A 25,447-nucleotide genomic window follows, 5' to 3' on the forward strand; every position below is an offset into this window, starting at 1 on the left:
TGGCTCAAGGTCACTAAGGGACTTTTGTTAAGTGCTTTCAGTAGCTTCATGCCACGCCTTGCTTTTTCATGTTAAGTTCCTGTAGCGTGTAGTTTTCATGCTCTAAAGTGTGCTTCCTGATGATAAATTCCAGACTTGTGTTAATTTCACTAAGTCTGAAACCTATTATCATTTGCATTTTTTGCCATGCTTGTTTGAACCTGTTAATGGATGAATTAGCCGTAGCTAAGTGTTCATCTTTTGTCAAGCATCTTGAGTGGATCTCTGCCATGTATTTTTTTGCCATGTTTGAGTGTTGTAGCATATTTATCTTGATGCATTTAGATGGCTACTTGCTGATTATCGCAGACCAGTGCCATATTTGCCATTTCCAAACCGTGCATCCGATTCCGGTGATCTTTATATCGATTTCAACCGAAATCACCTCACCTTTCCAGTGGCACTCTTGGATTTCCAAGTTGAGGCCAGGTTCAATCGTTCCTTTCCAAATCATGCATATGCACCGCATACCGCATCCCGCATATCATACCATGTTCATGTGTGTTTTATTTACTATGTTGTGTGCTTCTTTCCGGTGTTTGCCCCTTCGGGTTAGTTCCGGTAACGTCGCGTTTGTGAGGACCCGTTCGACTATGTCCGTTTGTCTTCTTCATGGACTCGTTCTTCTTCCTTGCGGGATTTCAGGCAAGATGAACATACCCTCGAAATCACTTCTATCTTTGTTTGCCAGTTGCTCGCTCTTTTGCTATCCCTATGCTGTGATACCTACCACTTGCTTATCATGACTCCCATATTCTTAACCCAAGCCTCTAACCCACCTTGTCCTAGCAAACCGTTGTTTGGCTATGTTACCGCTTTGCTCAGCCCCTCTTATAGAGTTGTTAGTTGCAGGTGAAGATTGAAGTTTGTTCCTTGTTGGAACATGGAGATGTTGTTTCTTGTTGGAACATGTTTACTTGTTGGGATATCATAATATCTCTTATTTAATTAATGCATCTATATACTTGGTAAAGGGTCGAAGGCTCGGCCTTATGCCTGGTGTTTTGTTCCACTCTTGCCGCCCTAGTTTCCGTCATATCGGTGTTATGTTCCTGGATTTTGCGTTCCTTACGCGGTTGGGTTATAATGGGAACCCTTGACAGTTCGCCTTGAATAAAACTCCTCCATCAAGGCCCAACCTTGGTTTCACCATTCGCCACCTAGCCTCTTTTTTTCCCTTGGGTTAGGCCAGCCCAAGGGTCATCTTTATTTTAACCCCCCGGGCCAGTGCTTGTCTAAGTGTTGGTCCGAAATGAGCAGCCTGCTGGGCCACCTCGGGGAAACTTGAGGGTTGGTTTTACTCGTAGCTTGACCTATCCGGTGTTGCCCTGAGAACAAGATATGTGCAGCTCCCATCAGGATGTCGGCGCATCGGGCGACTTTGCTGGACTTGTTTTACCATTGTCGAGGATGTCTTGTAATCGGGATTCCGAGCCTGATCGGGTCTTCCCGCTAGAAGGAATATCCTTCATTGACCGTGAGAGCTTGTGATGGGCTAAGTTGGGACACCCCTGCAGGGATTTGAACTTTCGAAAGCCGTGCCCGCGATTATGGGCAGATGGGAATTTGTTAATGCCCGGTTGTAGAAAACCTGAAGTTGATCCTAACTAAAATACATCAACCGCGTGTGTAATCGTGATGGTCACTTTCCGGCGGAGTCCGGGAAGTGAACACGGTGTTGGAGTTATGCTTGACGTAGGTTGTTCTAGGATCACTTCTTGATCATAGTTTATCGATCGTGCTTTGCCTTCTCTTCTCGCTCTCTTTTGCGAACAGGTTAGCCACCATATATGCTAGTCGCTTGCTGCAGCTCCACCTCATACCTTTTACCCTTCCCATAAGCTTAAATAGTCTTGATCGCGAGGGTGTGAGATTGCTGAGTCCCCGTGACTCACAGATACTTCCAAAACCAGATTGCAGGTGCCGATGTTACCGTGCAGATGACGCAACCGAGCTCAAGGAGGAGCTCTATGAAGATCGTGTTTGTTATGTCATTTCCATTTCCAGTTGATCAGTAGTGGAGCCCAGTTGGGGTCGATCGGGGATCTGTGTAGCATTTGGGGTAGTCTTCTTTTATTTTGGCTCCGTAGTCGGGCCTTGATTGTAACTGGTTGATGTAATGCTTTTTTTCATGTAATTGTGTGAAGTGGCGATGGTAAGCCAACTATGTATCTCTTTCCCTTATGTATTACATGGGTTGTGTGAAGATTACCTCACTTGCGACATTGCTTTCAATGCGGTTATGCCTCTAAGTCGTGCTTCGACACGTGGGAGATATAGCCGCATCGAGGGCGTTTCAAGTTGGTATCAGAGCCTTCCCCGACCTTAGGAGCCCCCTGCTTGATCGTATCGCTAGCGTTATTGAGTCTAGAAATGTTTTGAGTCATTTAGTATTATATATATCAGAAAGTTAGGAATTCTTTTCACTCCTCAGTTCCTTCGTCGCTCTAGTGAGGCATCCTGACATAGAGTTTTAACTCTTCTCTTCTCAAATTTCACTAAAAAAATTAGGATCATGCGGGTATCTTGGAATTGTTCCGATGGTTTTGTGACGAGAACATTGTTCTTGGTGCCTCCTATCATTTAGGGGTTGTGGCAGTGTCCCGGGGACTTGAGCTCCGAGGTGTTGTCGTCACAAATTTATCGCTGCAGTTCTGGAATACCTGAGATAGTTTCGCCGACATTGAAAATCTCTTTTTTGCAGTTGTTGGTGAGATAACCTCGACGCCACCCAGTACTGGGGCGGGAGTTCGGGAGTATTGCCATAATTCGTATAACGGATGCTTTTCGAAGGTTGAGGTAGACGATTTCCGAAGGTTTGTTGGTTATGTGTTGAAGGATGGATACAGCTGGATGTAGGATTTGTTAGTTTTGGGTGAGATATTATGCTTCCCCTGTATCCCCAACACCTGATTGCATAACCAGAAAATTTCGGGGGTTTATAAGTGGGAATTCAAGTAGCTCTTAGGATATCTTTCCGACAGATGTATGTTATGAAATTGGGGTTCGACATCTAGTGGTCCGCCTATCCACAGTTGGTTTTACAGTGGTATCGTTGTGTCTTAAAGAGTCCTTGGCTATGCCGACTCGGGGACGCTTCGTATGTCATGTGCACTTCCTTGTACATGATGGTGCTGTACGATCGAGCCCGTGTAGGCCCCACCACGAAAACTTTGGACGAAATCTCTATCATATGTTTGTTCCGGCTTATTTTTCAAGCCAATCCTTTGTTTTGTTTTGAGTTGTGGTATTCGAGTTGCTTCGAAGTCAAATGTTGATTCCATACCTTCCCCAAATGGTGTTCTCATACTCCGATGTGAATACTAATCCTTCTTGATAAGCGAGAGTGTCATGTAAATCCTGTTCAACTGGTGTGTTTCTCTTCAAGTGGATCCGACCATTTCAACATCCGCAAGATCAAGTATCAGTTCTTCTCAACAGTGTTTGTTTCATCCGTCTCCAAGTTCCCTTTTTTTCCCCGCCCACCCACCCTTTTTTCTTCAAGGACTCAGATTTCTCAATCAAGTATCATTTTATTGATGGAAGTCTCTCCATTCTTTTCCTTCAATGTTCTTATCCGGTGATTCTCATGAAGATTCTAACGGAACCTCAAGTTCATCATTATTCATTCTCTTTCTTCTCCGGTGGAACTAATTCAAGCTTTGTTGATCATATCCTTCCCTCGTTTCAAATGCCTTCTCATACCAGTGCACCTCATAATATTTCATTTCTCGATATTCAATTCTTCCGGAGTGCTCAAGATATCTCAAAGATTCATGTGTTCACTCTGCTTTCATTCAAGCTTTTTTTCGAGGATGTTATCTCATTCAAGCCTTTTAATTCAACCGGTGCATTCCCTCTTTTAAATCGTTCAACGGTGTTTCTTTTGAGTGGGCCCTAACCCACAGGTCTTTTCCCAGGATCTTACCTGACTCTTTCGATTTCCCGGAGTTATTATCAATTCATTTCAAAGTTTGACGTAAGAATGATTTATCGTCAGTCAAATGCCTTTCTCCAAGATCGGTTAAATTCTTTTCACCGTTGGCTCAACCTTTCCATTCTTCATTTCGGAGTGTCTCATCAATTATCATGGTGGTGTTTCTCGTCTTCATTCTCAACACTTGAAGATCGAAGAAGAGTTTCTCTTTAATCTTGCCCCATTCTCTGTCTTCCTCTCATAATTGTTTTCGGTTGTGAGGTTTTTTTCACCCATCCAGGGCAATTCAAGATTCTGTTCATTTTGATTATCCGGAGCCCATCATCTAAGATTTATTCATTCCAGCTTTTAGCTCTGTTACTCTAAATCTTACCGGTGCGTCATTCAACTACGCTCTCTAATCAGCTCGTAATCTCTTTGTTCTCATGGATCTAAATTCTCTCAAACATCTTCGTTCATTTGCTAATTCTTCCCAGTGTTTCTTCATGTTTTAATCATTCCTTTTCAATTCTTACGGTGGTTCGTTCAAGAGTTTTCTTCCTTCGTGTATCATATCTATGCATTTGTGCTTTTCAAATTCTACCGGTGGATCGTTCAAGACTTTCTCAAGGTTGCGCCATATCTCTCTAAATCCTTCCAATGGGAATAAGTTGTTTGCAATCCGTTGATTGTCATCAATTTAATTGATGAAGGATAAGCATAATGTAATTCTTATTCTTGTTTCAACCAAGAGATTAATTCCTTATTCTGGAGGCTTATCAAATTCTCAGTTTCATTTGTTTCATCTTTTCTTTCCCGGAGTTCCAAGCTCTAATTATCACGGAGATCCATCTAAATCGTCGCAAAGCTTCGCTTGTGTTTTCAACTTCTCTTTCCATTTTGATCATCCTTTTATTACCGGAGTTCTTCATGAAGGTTCTACATGAGGGTTCATCAATGATTTATATTCCTTCTCGAAGTGTTCATCGAGATTCTTTTCTAAGGAGCTCAAGCTTTCTTCATCTTGCATCCGGAATGCAATTCTCTCTTCCGTATCATTTGAGGTGATAATATATCATTCTTCTTTCACAAGAATGGGATATTTTAAATCCATCAACCTCTTCGTTGAAGTTATCTTGGGTTATGCTTCACCTAAAGCCTCCCCTAAGGATTGTTGCTATTTATGGTGCTTATAAATGATCCAAGTTCTTCTTTTATCCTACCGGTGAGATAGTTTCTCGTCGCCTTGGGCATACCAATCCAATTCTTTTTCCCGTGAATGGCTGGTTGCCACCTCATAATTTGAGATGTATTCCATAAGACCATATTAAGCTTACTCTTTTTCGTTGTTGGTGTTCCAACAACTCCGTTCGACCCTTCTCCTAAGGATGCCTTTTCAAACTCTTTTGTGACAGAAGTTGGCATTTTCTTCTCCATTCTTTTATTTCAAGTATCTATATTCTATTCTTTCGTTCCGGAGGCATTGTGATGTTACTCTTCTCAACCCATCATCTCGTTTGTCAAAGATCATGTTCTTTTCTTGATTATCCATTTAACCGGGGAGTTGTGCCCTCTGCTCAAGTTCTTTTCATTTTATCAAGTCTCTCATCTCTTTTCAACCGGAGTGCTGTCCGAATTCGTTCTTCCTTGTTCCTCTTTTCTAACGGAGTGCTTTCAACTTCGTTCATCTCCATTGTATTCTTTTCTCGAGATGGCTTAACCTTTTCAAGGTTCTTTGGTTTCCCTCGTTTGTCAAAGAAGCAACTTAGTTTTACCTCTTCTCTTTCTCTTCCGTTTTTTCCTCCGGTGTCATTCTAGATCTCGGGACGAGATCCTCTCGTAGTGGTGGAGTGTTGTAATGCCCCGAGACCGATGTGCCAGGTGTCTTCCAGTTATTCGCTGTTGTTGTCTTGTCTTTGCTTGCGTGTCATGCATTGCATATCATGTCATCGTGTGCATTTCATTTGCATACATGTTCGTCTCATGCATCCGAGCATTTTCCCCGTTGTCCGTTTTGCAATCTGGCGCTCCTATGTCACCCAGTGTTCCCTTTTACCTCTTTTCGTGTGCGGGTGTTAAACGTTTTCGGATTGGACCGAGACTTGTCATGCGGCCTTGGTTTACTACTGGTAGACCGCCTGTCAAGTTTCGTGCCATTTGGACTTCATTTGATACTCCAACGGTTAACCGAGGGACCGAAAAGGCCTCGTGTGTGTTGCAGCCCAACACCCTTTCAAAGTAGCCCAAAACACACCTAAGAACTCTCCATCATCTTGGTCGTTCGATCACGATCGCGTGGCCGAAAACCGCACCTCATTTGGACTCTCCTAGCTCCCTCTACCTATGAATATGTGATCCCCTCCGAAAATCTCGCAGTCCAAACCCTAGATCCAACTCCCGCACGCTGCAGGACATGTCCGTCCCGTCGCTGGACGTGTCCGCCGCTGCCGCCACGTCGCTCCGGCCAATACCAGGCCGACACGTCACCTCGCCACCGGCCTCATCCAATCGCCGAGCGCCACCTCAGCCCGCGCGCCGCCCCTCCACCGTGCCTGGCCCCCCGGCCCATCTCCGGCCCTCGCCCGAGCCGCTCCGGGTCGAACGCCCGCGGCTCCGCGCGTCGCTTCCACGCCCTTTGCTGGCCATCGCCGGATCGCCGCGCCGCCACACGCGCTCCACCGGCGCCGCCCCTCGCCTCCGGTCGCCGCGCCGCCTCCCTCGCCGACGTTGACTGCCCCGCCGCCCAGTCGCCGGCGCCGCCTTCACCGGAGCCCGCCGCGCCGCCGCAAGCACCTCGCCGCGCCGCTCTGAGCGCCGACCACCGGATCCGCCACCGCCCCGCACCGGTTCGGCCACCACCGGCGCGTCGCCTCGTCCTCACGCCGCCCCATGACGCCCTCGCCGGAGTTCGTCTCGTCGGAGTTCCTCTCCGGTCAGATCCGGAGAAGATGGATGAGATCCACCAATCCCGCCATCCAAACACCGTCTCCGTCCCGGATCTCTTCGTCCCGCGTTGACTTTCGCGGAGGTAAAATTCCACTAAGTCCCCGAAGTTTCCAGATTCATATGCCCATATTCAACGCATCATAACTCTGCATCCGTAGCTCCGATTCATGCTTGTAGCATATCAAAATGTTCGTCTCGACGAGTACATCATTTCATCTCATTGTATCATTTTCATTTGAGCTCATCTTGATGCCCAAAATGCTGTTGGAAAAGGGCTATGTGGTGAATTTGTCAGATCTATTTCATCAAATAGCTTTTTGTCATTTTTGCCATGATTAATGTGTGCATGATATGCTCCTGAGCTCTACATGAGTTCTGTTATATGTCACGCCATCTTTACAGAGATGCTTACCATGTATTTTTGTGATATGTGTGGTGACCATCACAAGCTTGCAAAGTAGTGCAATCGGTAATGCTGATTTCAGGGACTTAGTTTTTCACTAAGTCCTTGTTCTATTTTTGTCGGTATGCCATATGTTCATGTTGTTTCCTAGTGATCCGTGCCTCTTTTGAGGATGATCAGTAAGGATGATTTGTTAACATTTTGGTTCTCTATCCATCCATGTCTTTGTTTGCATTTATGGAGCAACCTAGCTTGAGTCAATCGAGCTCTACTTTTGCTAAATTATGATCCTGGCAGATTGTTGACTTGTTTAGCGATTTTGCCGAGGATGTTGCTATTGATCCATGCATGCTATGATGTTGTTCTTGCCATGTCTAGCTTCTATGCCATGTCTTATTTATGGGTGTATGCTTGGTTTGTCATGCCATGCTCTGTAGTGAGTGCATCGAGCTCGTAAACATGCCTACTTGTTAACTGTTTTGCATGCTCCGGTTTTTCACTAAGTCTGAGATCTGTTTATGTTTTTGTCATGTTCACATGCTTGCATTTGTATTTTCTGATCCCTTTTTGCTCAAGGTCACTAAGGGACTTTTGTTAAGTGCTTTGAGTAGCTTCATGACATGCCTTTCTTTTCCATGTTAAGTTCCTGTAGTGTATAGTTTTCATGCTATAAAGTGTGCTTCCTGATGATAAATTCCAGACTTGTGTTAATTTCACAAAGTCTGAAACCTGTTATCATTTGCATTTTTTTCCATGCTTGTTTGAACCTGTTAATGGATGAATTAGCCGTAGCTAAGTGTTCATCTTTTGTCAAGCATCTTGAGTGGATCCCTGCCATGTATTTTGTTGCCATGTTTGAGTGCTGTAGCATATTTATCTTGATGCATTTAGATGGCTACTTGCTGATTATCGCAGACCGGTTCCATATTTGTTTCGCTTGCCATTTCCAAACCGCACATCCGATTCCGGTGATCTTTATATCGTTTTCAACCGAAATCACCTCACCTTTCCAGTGGCACTCTTGGATTTCCAAGTTGAGGCCAGGTTCAATCATTCCTTTCCAAATCATGCATATGCACCGCATACCGCATCCCGCATATCATACCATGTTCATGTGTGGTTTGTTTACTATGTTGTGTGCTTATTTCCGGTGTTTGCCCCTTCGGGTTGGTTCCGGTAATGTCACGTTTGTGAGGACACGTTCGACTACGTCCGCTTGTCTTCTTCATGGACTCGTTCTTCTTCCTTGCAGGATTTCAGGCAAGATGAACATACCCTCGAAATCATTTCTATCTTTGCTTGCTAGTTGCTCGCTCTTTTGCTATGCCTATGCTGCGATACCTACCACTTGCTTATCATGCCTCCCATATTCTTAAACCAAGCCTCTAACCCACCTTGTCCTAGCAAACCATTGTTTGGCTATGTTACCGCTTTGCTCAGCCCCTCTTATAGAGTTGTTAGTTGCAGGTGAAGATTGAAGTTTGTTCCTTGTTGGAACATGGAGATGTTGTTCCTTGTTGGAACATGTTTACTTGTTAGGATATCACAATATCTCTTATTTAATTAATGCATCTATATACTTGGTAAAGGGTGGAAGGCTCGGCCTTATGCCTGGTGTTTTGTTCCACTCTTTCCGCCCTAGTTTCCGTCATATCGGTGTTATGTTCCCGGATTTTGCGTTCCTTACGCGGTTGGGTTATAATGGGAACCTCTTGACAGTTCGCCTTGAATAAACTCCTCCAGCAAGGCCCAACCTTGGTTTTACCATTCGCCACCTAGCCTCTTTTTTTCCCTTGGGTTAGGCCAGCCCAAGGGTCATCTTTATTTTAACCCCCCCGGGCCAGTGCTTGTCTAAGTGTTGGTCCGAAATGAGCAGCCTGCGGGGCCACCTCGGGGAAACTTGAGGGCTAGTTTTACTCATAGCTTGACCTATCCGGTGTTGCCCTGAGAACGAGATATGTGCAGCTCCCATCAGGATGTCGGCGCATCGGGCGGCTTTGCTGGACTTGTTTTACCATTGTCGAGGATGTCTTGTAATCGGGATTCCGAGCCTGATCGGGTCTTCCCGCTAGAAGGAATATCCTTCGTTGACCGTGAGAGCTTGTGATGGGCTAAGTTGGGACACCCCTGCAGGGATTTGAACTTTTAAAAGTCGTGCCCGCGGTTATGGGCAGATGGGAATTTGTTAATGCCCGGTTGTAGAAAACCTGAAGTTGATCCTAATTAAAATACATCAACCGCGTGTGTAATTGTGATGGTCTCTTTCCGGCGGAGTCCGGGAAGTGAACACGGTGTTGGAGTTATGCTTGACGTAGGTTGTTCTAGGATCACTTCTTGATCATAGTTTCTCGATCGTGCTTTGCCTTCTCTTCTCGCTCTCTTTTGCGAACAGGTTAGCCACCATATATGCTAGTCGCTTGCTGCAGCTCCACCTCATACCTTTTACCCTTCCCATAAGCTTAAATAGTCTTGATCGCGAGGGTGTGAGATTGCTGAGTCCCCGTGACTCACAGATACTTCCAAAACCAGTTTGCAGGTGCCGATGTTACCGTGCAGATGACGCAACCGAGCTCAAGGAGGAGCTCTATGAAGATCGTGTTTGTTATGTCGTTTCCATTTCCAGTTGATCAGTAGTGAAGCCTAGTTGGGGTCGATCGGGGATGTGTGTAGCATTTGGGGTAGTTTTCTTTTATTTTGGCTCCGTAGTCGGGCCTTGATTGTAACTGGTTGATGTAATGCTTTTTTCTTGTAATTGTGTGAAGTGGCGATTGTAAGCAAACTATGTATCTCTTTCCCTTATATATTACATGGGTTGTGTGAAGATTACCTCACTTGTGACATTGCTTTCAATGCGGTTATGCCTCTAAGTCGTGCTTCGACACGTGGGAGATATAGCCGCATTGAGAGCATTTCAAAATGCCATGATAGGTAGGTATGGTGGCTGTTTTGAGAAAGGTATATGGTGGGTGTATGATACCGGCGAAAGGTACGCGGTATTAGAGAGGCTAGCAATGGTGGAAGGGTGAGAGTGTGTATAATCCATGGACTCAACATTAGTCATAAAGAACTCACATACTTATTGCAAAAATCTATTAGTTATTGAAGCAAAGTACTACGCACATGCTCCTAGGGGGATAGATTGGTAGGAAAAGACCATCGCTCATCCCCGACCGCCACTCATAAGAAGGACAATCAATAAATACATCATGCTCCGACTTCTTAACATAACGGTTCACCATACGTGCATGCTACGGAAATCACAAACTTCAACACAAGCATTTCTCAAATTCACAACTACTCAACTAGCACGACTCTAATATCACCATCTCCATATCTCAAAACAATTATCAAGTTTCAAACTTCTCACAGTATTCAACACACTCATAAGAAAAATTTATTTATTAATCTTGAATGCCTCAAATAATTAAAGCAAATTACCATGCTGTTTTGTAGGACTCTCAAAATAATATAAGTGAAGCATGAGAGAACAATGGTTTCTATAAAAAAAATCTACCACTGTGCTCTAAAAGATATAAGTGAAGCACTAGAGCAAAAACTATATAACTCAAAAGATATAAGTGAAGCACATTGAGTATTCCAATAATTTCCGAAGCATGTGTGTCTCTCTCAAAAAGGTGTGTGCAGCAAGGATGATGGTGGAAATCTAACAAATAAAGACTCAAATAATACAAGACGCTCCAAGCAAAACACATATCATGTGGTAAATAAAAATATAGCTCCAAGTAAAGTTACCGATAGAAGTAGACGAAAGAGGGGATGCCTTCCAGGGCATCCCCAAGCTTTGGCTTTTAGTTGTCCTTAGATTATCTTGGGGTGCCATGGGCATCCCCAAGCTTAGGCTCTTGCCACTCCTTGTTTCATAATCCATCAAATCTTTACCCAAAACTTGAAAACTTCACAACACAAAACTTAAAGTAGAAAATCTCGTGAGCTCCGTTAGCGAAAGAAAACAAAACACTACTTCAAGGTACTGTAATGAACTCATTATTTATTTATATTGGTGTTAAACCTACTGTATTCCAACTTCTCTATGGTTTATAAACTATTTTACTAGTCATAGATTCATCAAAATAAGCAAACAACACACGAAAAACAGAATCTGTCAAAAACAGAACAGTCTGTAGTAATCTGTCGCTAACGCAATATCTGGAACCCCAAAAATTCTAAAATAAATTGCTGGACGTGACGAATTTATCTATTAATCATCTGCAAAAATAATTAACTAAATATCACTTTCCAAATAAAAATGTCAGCAGTTCTCGTGAGCGCTAAAGTTTCTGTTTTTTACAGCAAGATTAACAAGACTTTCCCCAAGTCTTCCCAACGGTTCTACTTGGCACAAACACTAATTAAACATAAAAAACACAACCAAAACAGAAGCTAGATATATTATTTATTACTAAACATGAGCAAAAAGCAAGGAGTAAAAATAAAATTGGGTTGCCTCCCAACAAGCGCTATCGTTTAACGCCCCTAGCTAGGCATAAAATTTCAATGATGCTCACATGAAAGACATGAATTGAAGCACAAAGAGAGCATCATAGAACATGTGACAAACACATCGAAGTCTAACATACTTCCTATGCATAGGCATCTTATAGGCAAACAAATTATCAAGGAAAGCAAAAACTAGCATATGCAAGAAAGCGGAAAGAAACAATGGCAATCTCAGCATAATGAGAGGTAATCTAGTAACATGAAAATTTCTAGCACCATATTTTCCTCTCTCATAATAATTACATGTAGGATCATAAGCAAATTCAACAATATAGCTATCACAAAACATATTCTTAACAAGATCCACATGTATGCAATGTTGACACTGTTCCAAAATAGTGGGATTAACATTAACTAAAGTCATGACCTCTCCAAGCCCACTTTTATCAAACACTTCATAAGATTGAACATTCTCCAAATATGTGGGATCTAAAGTTGACACTCTTCCAAACCCACTTTCAATAATATTGCAAACACTATTATCAATCTCATATTCATCATGGGGCTTAAATAAATTTTCAAGATCAAGAGAAGAATCACCCCAATCATGAACATTGCAACAAATAGTAGTCATAGCAAAACTAGCATCCCCAAGCTTAGGGTTTTGCACATCATTAACATAATTGACATTAAGAGAATTTATAATAACATCATTGCAATCATGCTTTTCATCAAAGGAACTATTAAGTATGGGTGCAATAGCAACGATCTCATGTTTAACATAAGGAACTATAGCAAATTCATCTTCATAAATATTGGCATCATGGCCACAAGAATAGCAAGCATCATGTCCACCAAGGGATATTTCAATCAAATCATTGGAATCATAATTATTTATAGATTCATGCATATCATTATTTTCTTCCGAGGCAACGGTCATTCTTTCAATAAATTCTTTGACATAGACATTATGAGCATAGTTTTCATAGCAATATTTAATTATGTCAAAATTTTCAGATTCATAGAGAGTAATATCATATTTTTCAATCAAAGAAGCAACTTCATAAGCACCCATAAAAGCAATAAATTCTTCAATTCGTTCGATATCGAAGTAACTATAAACACCCTTTAAATAAGAAGATAAGATTTCAATATCATTAAACTCACATAGGTAGGGGAGGTGTTTTTTAGGGTTCTTAGAGCAACAAGTAAAATCGAAAATTTCACAAAGATTCCAAGCATAACACAATAATCTATTTATTTGATTCCATAAGAGTCTCCCTTTTTCAGACAAACGGCGACGCACAAAATGAGCATGCTCATCTAAAGATTTCCCATCAACTAGGCTAGATGGGGTATCAGCATGAGCGCATAAGGATCGAAGATGATCTAAGTAGAACACTTTAAGTGGATCCATATCAATAGATTTTTAGCAAGCAAAGATGCAAGCAAATAGAAGGCACATGGAAACACAAACAAGGATACATACGGAAAGAAGGCAAACAAAAGAAGAGGCAAATAGGGAAAGAGAAGGCGGATGGAGAGAGAGGGCAAATAAAATGGCAAGGGTGAAGTGGGGGAGAGGAAAACGAGAGGCAAATGGCAAATAATGTAATGCGGGAGATAAGGGTTTGTGATGGGTACTTGGTATGTTGACTTTTGCGTAGACCTCCCCGGCAACGGAGCCAGAAATCCTTCTTGCTACCTCTTGAGCACTTGCGTTGGTTTTCCCTTGAAGAGGAAAGGGTGGTGCAGCAAAGTAGCGTAAGTATTTCCCTCAGTTTTTGAGAACCAAGGTATCAATCCAGTAGGAGGCCACGCACGAGTCCCTTGCACCTACACAAACAAATAAATCCTCGCAACCAACGCGATAAGGGGTTGTCAATCCCTACGCGGTCACTTACGAGAGTGAGATCTGATAGATATGATAAGATAGTATTTTTGGTATTTTTATGATAAAGATGCAAAGTAAAATAAATGGAAATAAAAATAACTAAGTATTGGAAGATTAATATGATGGAAGATAGACCCGGGGGCCATAGGTTTCACTAGTGGCTTCTCTCGAGAGCATAAGTATTCACGGTGGGTAAACAAATTACTGTTGAGCAATTGACAGAATTGAGCATAGTTATGAGAATATCTAGGTATGATCATGTATATAGGCATCACGTACGAGACAAGTAGACCGACTCCTGCCTGCATCTACTACTATTACTCCACACATCGACCGCTATCCAGCATGCATCTATAGTATTAAGTTCAAGAGAACAGAGTAACACTTTAAGCAAGATGACATGATGTAGAGGGGTAAACTCATGCAATATGAAATAAACCTCATCTTGTTATCTTCGATGGCAACAATACAATATGTGCCTTGCTGCCCCTACTGTCACTGCGAAAGGACACCACAAGATTGAACCCAAAGCTAAGCACTTCTCCCATTGCAAGAAAGATCAATCTAGTATGCCAAACCAAACTAGTAATTCAAAGAGACTTGCAAAGATAACCAATCATACATAAAAGAATTCAGAGAAGATTCAAATATTGTTCATAGATAAATTTGATCATAAACCCACAATTCATCGGTCTCAACAAACACACCACAAAAGAAGATTACATCGAATAGATCTCCACAAGAGAGGGGGAGAACTTTGTATTGAGATCCAAAAAGAGAGAAGAAGCCATCTAGCTAATAACTATGGACCCGTAGGTCTGAGGTAAACTAATCACACTTCATCGGAAGGGCTATGGTGTTGATGTAGAAGCCCTCCGTGATCAATGCCCCCTCTGGCGGAGCTCCGAAACAGGCCCCATGATGGGATCTCGTGGATACAGAAAGTTACGGGGGTGGAATTAGGGTTTTGGCTACGTATCTGGTAGTTTGGGGTTACGTAGGTATATATAGGAGGAAGGAGTACGTCGGTGGAGCAACAGGGGGCCCACGAGGGTGGAGGGCGCGCCCAGGGGGTAGGTGCGCCCCTACCTCGTGGCCTCCTGGTTGATGTCTTGACGTAGGGTCCAAGTCCTCTGGATCATGTTCGTTCCAAAAATCACGTTCCCGAAGGTTTCATTCCGTTTGGACTCCCTTTGATATTCTTTTTCTGCGAAACCCTAAAATAGGCAAAAAAACAGCAATTCTGGGCTGGGCCTCCGGTTAATAGGTTAGTCCCAAAAATAATATAAAAGTGTAAAATAAAGCCTAATAATGTCCAAAACAGAATATAATATAGCATGGAACAATAAAAAAATTATAGATACGTTGGAGACGTATCAGCGTACGAGCAGCGATCGGATGCCGTGAAGGTGGAGTTTGCAACGACGGGGCCAGGTCGGGATTGGGAGGCAGCCTCGGAGCAACGAGTGCATGTTTTCCCCTTTCCCTTCCCTGAACGTGTAGGTGCATCACACGCGAGAGATGTGGGAGCTACATCGACCATGAAGCCCAGATCTGGGGGTGCCAGCGCAAGGGTGCAGCGGGTTTAGGTGGTGGACAACCTGCAGGTCACAGTCGTCGCCCAAGCTGCCCATCGGGAGGTGCGACCATGGTGGTCTTCTGCTCCGATTCAAGGCTGGAGGCGCCATGGATCTTGCCGTATGCTTTGTATTTCATTGCCCTGAACCCAAGTGGTTGCGGTAGCGGCTAGACGGCGTGGCTGTCCTTCTGATCGGTGACAACGGCAATTTCCTGTGGCACATGGTTCGCGATGAGGACGGCAGAGCTAGTAGCAGCACCTGGTGGTGTTGTCTGATGCAGATCAGCCATCGACTTCTACTTGTGAGGACGGTACGGGGTATCCGAAGTGTCCCAGACTCAGGATTTTGGCAGTGCCGGTGCCCTTCCTCTCCGTCATATACTTCGTCGTGTTATCATGACCGCTTCTCACCTTGGCTCCTCAGCACGTCGTCAAGACCATGCGCGTATGCAGCTACTGGGATCGAGGCAAGTGGAGGAGACAACATATGATGATTTTGATTGGATGACCTCGAGCTTCAGGGTGAAAGCCCTAGGTCTGACCCTTGGTTATACAACGCAATGGCAGCGTTCTCGGCGTCGTTACCTTGATGAAGGCATTGCTTGGAGTTTACTCGGACTTGAACTTCAGGGTGAAACCCACAGTCTAACCACGGTGGTTGGATCGGGCAACGGCGGCACTTGCACCTCGTTCTCTTCTCGTAGGCGTCACTTTTGGAGAATCTTCATTGTAGTTATTATACTGTCAAGAGATGGTTGGTCCTGATGGTCATTGGTGTATGTCGTCAATTGTTGTTTTCATTGTTTTCGGGATTTTTTCCCTTCTTTTGTCTCCTCCTATGCATAGCTTCGGTCTTCAATCACTTTGTTATTTGCCGGCGTGATACTTTGTGTAAGTGTGTTAGTGTTCGCTGTGTGCATCTTTGTTATGCAGAGGTCGGATGTGTGCTCATTATAATTGTATCTCTCGATGCTATATCTTGAGTCAATAAAGAACACCTTTTGTCGAAAAAAAAGTAGGGCCTCATTCTTGACCTGCAGGCCATGAATTCCAAGGCCATCTTGGTCTTTCGCCCTACAAACCATGCTTCATTTGGCTAGTATGTATTTTTTCACCATCTCTTTGCCAAAATAATCTCAATCTAAAATAGTCTAGTCTTTGCAGGTCCCTTTTTGGAAGTTAAAAGAAAGAAAGCATATAGAAAACTATATTTATGAGGACAGAGTTAATCAGAGCCGTTGTTCTCCAACTGAGAGCAGCTTGCCTTTTCAACTGCTCGGCCGTTTCTCTACACGCTTCTCTACATGCTTTCACCCTGCAATTGTGCAATTGATGGGATCTATAATAGTGGACCTACAAACGAGTACACCTAGTGTGCATCCACAATTTGTCCTCGTGGTGTAGTGCTCGAATAGAATTTGGAGGTATACGAGAGAGATTCCAGTCTTCAAATGTTGAGCTGTATTCTATTTATTCTATCTTTCTCTCGGCTTCCTATGGTTCCACATCGACTGGTCAACTCAGCTTAAGTAAGAGAGTTACAGAGTTCAGTTTCTACTGACTCCTCCGCATAGCCAAGAAGATGAGAAATGATTTTCCCAAAAACTATCTATGTGATTTCTTTGTTTTTTCCTTATCTTTTATCCGGTGAGGAATCTCCTGCTGCAGAGATGAGATGAATGGCTTAAACGCAAAGAAAAATGTTTTTTATGAAACAAGTTACAAGACACCTGACTCATTTTAGCAGTAAATTTGCCTGTTTCGAACACCCGATTCATCCAGTTCCCTCCCGCCGGACTCGGCGGGCGGCAAAATTTCGTGTTTTGACCCTTTTCTGAAACCTATTCAAGATCTTACCCTATGTTGAAAAAAATTCGAGATCTGACCCTTTTGCTACCGCCAGAGTCCATGGCGGTAGGGTCTAACAGCCTACTGCCAGGGACTTTGACGGTAGGAAACATCGCTACTGCCAAACGGGCTGGCGGTGGCCTGCACAACCCTACCGCCAAGGTGCTTGGCGGTAGGCACGAGCGCGCATTGTGGTCTATACTTAGAAGGTTTTTGACGGTAGGGCATGCAACCCTACCGCCAGGGACCTTGGCGGTAGGCTGTTATACCCTACCGTAACAACATGGTCAGATCTCGAAAAAATTCCAAACTAGGGTTAGATTTCGATAGGTTTGGAAAAGGGGTCAAAACACGAAATTTAGCCTCGGCGGGCAGCCTCGCCTCACGGCGGAGTGGTGGGAGGACTGCTCGACGCCCTGGAGCACACGTGGGGCGGCCGGAGCAGCGTCCAGCGGCATGCTTCTGCCAACGAGCGATGGCAACGTGGAGCAGCGGCGGTGGCAAGACGGTCGTCTTCAGACTGTAATGTGCGGTGGACGGAGGCACGCATCGCTGGGAAGACGTGCATGTTGGCCGGCACGGGCAGTGGCGTCCTGGCATTCGCCGTGCCGACGTGCACCGGTGGCGATGGAGCCGTACGTTGCTTCGTCTGTGCAACGTGTCCGTGACTCCGCCATGGAGTAGAACGACAAAGGCAGCAAAGCTAGTCAGCACGGCCATGTCAATGGGGATGCCATGCAGACAGAGCCGTCGGATTGAGCTGCGCACTGGCAGTCTGGCAAAGCACTGCCGGTCACCGCCTCCATGGATGCAAAGCTAGGGGCAAATTAAATCCGAAGATCGTAACAAGCCCAATGTGAGCAAATGTGAGAAATTCAGTATCGATACAAGTTATTACATCCGCCACGGGGGCTATAATACAACTGTACAAGAGTATCATCGAATCCGACATGAATGTAGAATTATTCAGCTATACAGCTTATCCGAGAATTCTGGAATCAGATCATTTTGGTACAATGGTGCCATTTTCTACAATACATTTACAGTGTCAATTTCTCCATGCTTCAGGGAAGCATGCACGTAGTTTCAAGGAGCATGGAGGCAAGCAAATATTTACCTATTTTTCTTCAAATTTACAGAGCAGTGCCTTCCCCAGACACCCAAATCCTCATGCTCCGATGCTGAAGATGAACATCAGGCACTCGTGGAGCGCGAAATCAGGTTTTCTCCTCCACGGAATTGAAGTAATCCTGGAGCCACCTGACATGAACCTCCAGCCCGGCCTCTCGGAGGTTGTTGAGGACGATCATGTACAGCCGCCTGTCCAGCTTGGTGCCCTGCAGCTTCATGTCCCTCAGCAGCTGGATGAGGTCGTTGAACCGGCTGGTCTTGCAGAACACCCCCACCATGAGGCCGGCCAGGGTCTTGTCCACCGTCCCTCCCGTCTCCCTGAACTCCTGGTAGTAGTCCATGCACCGGTCCAGCTCCCCCGACCGGTTGAACGCGCCGACGATGGCCGTGTAGCTCACCCGGTCGGGCTGCACCTTGCGCCGCATCATCTCCTTCCAGATCTTCTCGGCCTGCCTCGAGTCCCCGAGCTTGCCGCGCATGTCCAGGAGCGAGTTGTACACCCACACGTTGGGCTCGCACCCCTTCTGCTTCATCAGCGCCAGCAGCCTGGTGGCGTCCGACGCCCTCCTGATCTGCCCGTACATGGAGATCATGTTGCCGTACGCCACCACGCACTTGTCGAAGCCCCGGTCGATCATCTCCGAGAAGACGGACTCCGCCCTGTCGCTCCGCCCCAGCCGGCAGTACACGTTGATCGCCGACGCGTAGGTAACCTGCCCGGGCTCGCATCCCATGGCCACCAGCTTGTCATACGCTCTGATGGCTGGCTTCAGGCCTCTCCTCTTCACGAAGCCGTTGACGACCGTGGAGAGGACGCAGTCGGTGACCCTCAGGCCGATCTCCCTCATGTCCTTGGCCACGCCGAGCGTGTCCTCCAGTAGCCCGGTCTCGACTTGCATGATGATCACCTTCAGGAACATGTCTGGATCTCGCAGCATCCCCTTCTTCCATGCCTCGTGGTACACGTCCTCCGACGACGCCGTCTCCCGGGCGTCCGCCAGAGAGCCGATGACCGTGGAGTAGATCGCGGCGTCCGGCGAGATGCCGTCCGCCTCCATCTCCCGCAGGCACTTGAGCGCGTCCAGGGCTCTGCCTGCCCGCCCCAGCGCGTCGCAGGCGATGGTGTACGTCTCGAGGCAGGTCTCGGAGGGGTACCATTTCCGAGACCTGTACTGCTTGAACAGCGAGGCCACCGCGTCCGGCTCGCCAAGCGCCCCGAACGCCGCCATCACGGCGCGGTAGGCGTCGGCGTTCACCGACAGGCAGGCCGCCTTCATCCGCTCGTACAGCAGCACCGTGCTCCGGTACATGTGCAGCTTGTTGTACGCCTGCAGCGCGGAGCTGAAGCACACGGCGGCGGCCGGGCCCTTCTTCCCTTCGAGGACCCCGAGCACCACGTCGGCGAGGCCGAACTTCCTCGCCTTGACGCAGGTCGCGACGAGCCGCGCGCACGTCCGTCTCTCCGGGAGCACCCCATAGGCCATGAAATCTTGGACCAGGTGCTCCAGCGAGCTCCACTGCTTGGACCGGAGCAGCTGGACGGTGAGCGCATTCATCGTCTTCTTGTCCGGCCGGAACTCGGGCTGCTGCAGAGCCCTCCGGTAGCACTCGAAGGCGAGCGGCTCGGTCTGCCGGTCGCTGCAGAGGCCCCGGATGAACTTGTTGGAGATGCCGAGCTTCGCAGCGTCGGGAAGCGTAGACACCGGCGCCGCCTTGGCCGGCGCCGGAGCAGAAAAAACATGGAGCTCGCCGGGCAAGTTCTTGGGCTCAAGAACGGGGGAGGCGCAGGAGCGGGAGCAGTGCAGGACGAAGGACGCGAGCTGCCGCTTGATCGTGCAGAGGGAGGTGTTGGGCGACGATCTTCTCGACGGATGGAGAGGGGGGAGGGGAGGCCAGTCGGAGTAGCATTTGGCCATGATTCGCGATGGGAACTGGAGGCTGGGAATGGAAGAACCACGCTGTTCGGGACGTAGGCACCTTATCCTGCCATGGAGGAGATTCCGTCGCGCTGGTTTTTACGGGCATCTGCTGGTGGAAACTGTCTGATTCCGACGGCTGGGATCTGGCCACGTGGGTTCTCGTAGAAATCTCAGGAAATCCATGACGTGGAGGTCCAGTTACCCGGCAAGTGAAAGCAGCTCAGATTTTGGGGCAAACGGGGGAAGCCACGGCCTCATTTGGTCGTGACTGGAGGGGCTTGGTCCACGTAGCTCGTGCCCGGTGGACAGCCACCAGTTAACTTGTGATGCTACATGTCTGAAGTGTTGGCAGGCGAAATTGGGGTCCAAGACATCATGAAAGCTGCCAACAGATTGTCCAAGGCAAAATTGGACTTGTGGTGTGGTACTTGACTTCTTTTCGGTGAAAACATCACAAATGCTAAGGCACTTACGAGAGCCACGAGATCCTGCCCATGTTCTGGCGACCCAACAGCCAGATAAATTTCAAACATGCAATTTTCATCAATATATAGGGTTTTTTTTCCGCTTCATTGTTGGGTTCCATTGATGGGATTCAATAATTTGCTTCCCCATTTCGCACACGCAAAACACGTCCGTCGTATAATGTAGGAATAAATAATAAACTGATTCATTTGATATTTTGTGAGAGCCGTGTCACCTTGGAAAGTGGAGTGAATATGCACAGGTGTGGATGGTGTGGCATAGCTTGGTTGTTGTTGAAGAACAATTTTAGTTGTCGCTACACACTGGCAGAGGCAGGGGGACCGACAGTGGTCGTGCCCTCCTCCCACCCCCACTCCTCAAGCTCTCAGAAAATACACCTATGTATGCTCCTAATTCTCTATTTGTCCGAGAAAATTAGCTAGATCTAGGTGATTTATCCCCTCCTAACATTATATGACACGTTTAGCTCTATCTATGTTGAGGTTTTGGCTCCGCCACTTCTGCCACACATAGTATGATGTGCTCGCAGGGGGCATCATGAAATCGAAGGGCACATCTGAGATGGTGGCGTAGGTCAAGAGAATAATCTTAATGTCATTGTTATGCCACTCAGCGCCCATAGTGAAGAAGCTCATACTCCTCATCAACGTGGTTATGTACATTATACTTCCAATGGAAGATTCACAAGCCCCCCACCTCCGTGTCACCTCTCCCCTGGTGACTCCGGGGTTGTGGGAGTGTGCTATCTTCTCCTGCCCCTCCTTCCCGAATCGTTGCTGCTACCCACGCGTCCACTGGTGAATCTCAACTAGGTGCCAAGGATGATGGATGTGCAGCATGATGGAGCCGCTTATTGGGACTCTAGAAGCACCGTGCCCCGGCTTTGTTTTATGCCCCCTTGCCGCCACCGTGTGTTGAGTCTTCCCGGACTCATCCCCCCCCCCCCTCACCGACACATCCCCTTTCAGTTCCAACTTCTTAAGACAATTGCCAACCCTTATCGGTGAGGACGAGCACATAAGAGACACGATTCCCCTCTAGGTAAACAATTACTCGATCCGTTTACAAGTAACCATTTTATGAAACCATCTTAAGACAATTATCAAGCATTAACTCTTTTACACTCAAGATTCTTATAAATGCACGGGTTAAGAATTCTCATTCCTTTTTTCAAGACCAACACTCTTGCTTCCATTAATATAAGTGATTAACAAGTGAAAAATATAAAAGGGAAAATTTCATCAACAATTTACCCTAAAAGATATAAGTGAACCTCAGCAATTAAATATAAGCAATACCGTGCAAACGCCCCCTCTCTCTCTCATTACATTATTGTCTTTTATTTTTAGAATAATTGAAAAAAATGAATCTCCAAAAAAAACACACAGACTATGATAGTAAATAAGAAACGTACCTCAAGAAGATCATACTAGTTGAGGAAGAGGGGGATGTGGGGACATCCGCAAGTTTAAGACTTTTGACCTCCTTGGTTTCAAGGGGATGCAGGACTACCCCAAACTTAAAAGTCATCTTGGTCCTTCTTTTCCTATCATCTTTATGTCTTCCTTAAACCAAAAAAAGGTTGCATGAAGCGATTAGCTGTCCAAAGTAACAATAATCAAAACATGGAAGGGTCGTCTAAAGATAATATGACAGGGCTTCGCCTCGGATAATGAATAGGGCTATGTGGCGATGGCAAAACTAATGATCTCTAGATAGTTTGGGTGTTAGTAGGAATATATATAGGAGTTGCACCTAAAGGGAGCATCAATATTCGGTACGTGACCATTGGTCCCTTACAGAAGCCCATGAAGCCTATCCCCCGGTATGCCTTCTTTCCAAGGTATCTCCCGTCAACATCTTATCTTCGCCTAATTTCTTGTAGATCTTTTGGAGTTCAAAAATGTTTATGAATTCATCGACATAAAAAACAATGTTGTTCGTCTACAATTTTAGCAGGATAGTCCAAAAATTATAGAATTCCTAAATGATAGCAATTATGTAATTAAACTTCAAAAATTAATAAATACATTTTGGACATGTCATGCGTGTTGAACTTCATGAGATGGAGCTGGGATTTCTGGGCGAAATCTCAATGATGGTGTCACCCGGGGTGAGGTTTTTCTCCCTAGTTGTTTCGTAAAGGAACCCACATGTGTTCGGCCGGGGTTACCGGTTTAGCTTTGAGTGAAAGCCATACTTTGATTTATGTTAGTGCCGGTCATAGTGACGCAAGCGGGTCTCTCTCTCTCTCTCTCTCTCTCTCTTGCAAAAGCATATCTGTGGAGCCCCAACCACCATGTTACATCCGGCTAGGTCCCCTCTCTCTCTCATGCACGAAAGCATCTCTGTCACGTCCAACATAGGTGACTTTTGTGAGTCGTGGTCTCTATGAGTTGCTCTTTGAATTCGTGTTAAGCTAAGTACTATTGTCTACCTAGCCACAAAAAAGAACAACACCATCTTAGGGATTTTCATGTTGGAGGTGAGGTCTCAATTAGTTGAAGTCCTTCGATGGCGTTCCAGGTTCACATCACCTTGAAGTGTTCCCGAGTTTACCCATATGGGATGACTATGGAATAGGAGTCTAAGACGAGGTGCAATGGCTATCTTGGAGGAATATTGTCGTTGGGTTGCGTCTGTGGCTCTTAGTGTTGAGATTTGACCTAGGTTGTCCGGTGGCCAATGACGATAGTGGGGACTTTCCTACTTATGCAAGGTGTAGACTGAGCAAAGTAAATGAGTGTGATATTTCTATTTGTAGTCTCAACAATGGGAATCCTTCGGTTGATCCAGCAACACTCCTTCTTGGTCTTCTCAGTTTGTTCCGGTGGTAGGTATAAATTTTGGTTAGTAGTCACTAGCATAGCTCGTTTCTAGTTCTCTTCTTACGCACCTTGTTCTTTCTTGTGTGTGCGCACGAGCATATGCGTCATGTGCTACATATATGCTCAGCGTATTTGAGTCAAAAAATTAACTTCGGGTGAATGAAGTAAAAGATCTAACACCATTTAGAATAAAGAAAATAATGAATTAAAAGATCATTTGGAGTAATTTATGGCAGCCAATCAAGCATCGGAGAAAAACTAGGGTGATTCTAAGGTGATATATGGAAGGAGGAGAGGAATAAGTAGTCCTTCCTTCGACAAAAATGGCAACGGTGGTCGTGACGGCAAAAGCTGAAGCTGACGAGGAGGAGAAGGCTGACACAATGTGAGGTGGAGTGGTAGTGGTGAGAGCTGGCACCTAAGATGAGGTGTTCTCTGTTGGGGAATGTAGCATGCAATTTCAAAAAAAATCCTACGATCACGCAAGATCTATCTAGGAGATGCATAGCAACGATACGGGGAGAGTGAGTCCACGTACCCGTAGACCAAACGCGGAAGCGTTAGGTTAACGCGGTTGATGTAGTCGAACGTCTTCACGATCCAACCAATCTAAGTGCTGAATGTACGGCACCTTCGTGTTCAGCACACGTTTAGCTCGATGACGTCCCTCGAGCTCTTGATCCAGTAGAGAGTCGAGGGAGAGTTCCAATAGCACGACGGCGTGTTGACGGTGATGGTGATGTGATCCGCGCAGGTCTTCGCCTAAGCACTACGATGCTATGACCGGAGGAGTAAACTATTGAGGGGGCACCGCACACGGCTAAGAAACAACCTTTGTGTCTTTGGGGTGCCACTCTGCCCACGTATATAAAGGAGGGGGAGGAGGAGGCTGCCCAAGAGGGGCGCGCCAAGGGGGGAGTCCTACTTGGACTCCTAGTCCAAGTAGGATTCGCCCCCTGTCGGTGTCAAAACTGGTGGATCTCGGGTAGGGGGTCCCGAACTGTGCGTCTAAGGCGGATGGTAACAGGAGGCAGGGGACACGATGTTTACCCAGGTTCGGGCCCTCTTGATGGAGGTAAAACCCTACGTCCTGCTTGATTATTCTTGATAATATGAGTAGTACAAGAGTTGATCTACCACGAGATCAGAGATGCTAAACCCTAGAAGCTAGCCTATGGTATCATTGTATGTTGTCCTACGGACTAAAACCCTCCGACTTATATAGGCACCGGAGGAGGCTAGGGTTACAAAAGGTCGGTTACAAAGGAGGAGATATGCATATCCGTATTGCCTAGCTTGCCTTCCACGCCAAGTAGAGTCCCATCCGGACTCGGGACGAAGTCTTCAATCTCGTATCATCATAGTCCAACAGTCCGGCCAAAGGATATAGTCTGGCTGTCCGGAGACCCCCTAATCCAGGACTCCCTCAGTAGCCCCTGAACCAGGCTTCAATGACGATGAGTCCGGCGCGCAGTGTTGTCTTCGGCATTGCAAGGCGGGTTCCTCCTCCGAATACACCACGGAAGAGTTTGAATACAAGGATAGTGTCTGACCCTGCAAAATAAGTTCCACATACCACCGTAGAGAGAATAATATTTCCACAAATCTAATCTGTTGACACGTTTTGGTAGCATGACATCATGCCACGGCCCGGTAATTATTTGAACCATTTTTGTTTAACGAGCCCCACACATAACGCGAGGCGGTTTCTTGACACGTCTTGTCAAAGCAGAGATCGTGTTCCCCTTATCACGGGATTCTCATCAATACAAACATGGGTAACCCAACCGTGCCTATTGGTATGACTCCTAGATCTTAGGTAAGTCTCGAACGACCACGAGGAGGACGCCTGATATTCATCCCCTTTATATAGGGACAAGGCTTTTTCTTTTTTCCCTCCCGTGCTCAATCAAATCCTTCCCCCGCCTCGAGTTCTAACACCCAAAGCCTAGGTCAGGTGCTTCGGACCTTCAATCATGTCTGGATCCAGCCTTCAAGGC

General features: G+C 45.9%; 1 protein-coding gene across 1 annotated transcript; it reads right to left on the reverse strand.

The window, feature by feature from the left end:
* Nucleotides 1-17,926: 17,926 nt before the first annotated feature.
* Nucleotides 17,927-20,214, reverse strand: LOC119355973 (pentatricopeptide repeat-containing protein At5g13770, chloroplastic-like). The gene has a single exon (XM_037622870.1). It carries the CDS (start codon nucleotides 20,128-20,130, stop codon nucleotides 18,301-18,303), a length of 1,830 nt encoding a protein of 609 aa, XP_037478767.1. The 5' UTR covers nucleotides 20,131-20,214; the 3' UTR covers nucleotides 17,927-18,300.
* Nucleotides 20,215-25,447: the final 5,233 nt, after the last annotated feature.

The sequence above is a fragment of the Triticum dicoccoides genome, chromosome 2A (genome assembly GCF_002162155.2).
Source record: "Triticum dicoccoides isolate Atlit2015 ecotype Zavitan chromosome 2A, WEW_v2.0, whole genome shotgun sequence".
NCBI classification, from domain to species: domain Eukaryota; kingdom Viridiplantae; phylum Streptophyta; class Magnoliopsida; order Poales; family Poaceae; genus Triticum; species Triticum dicoccoides.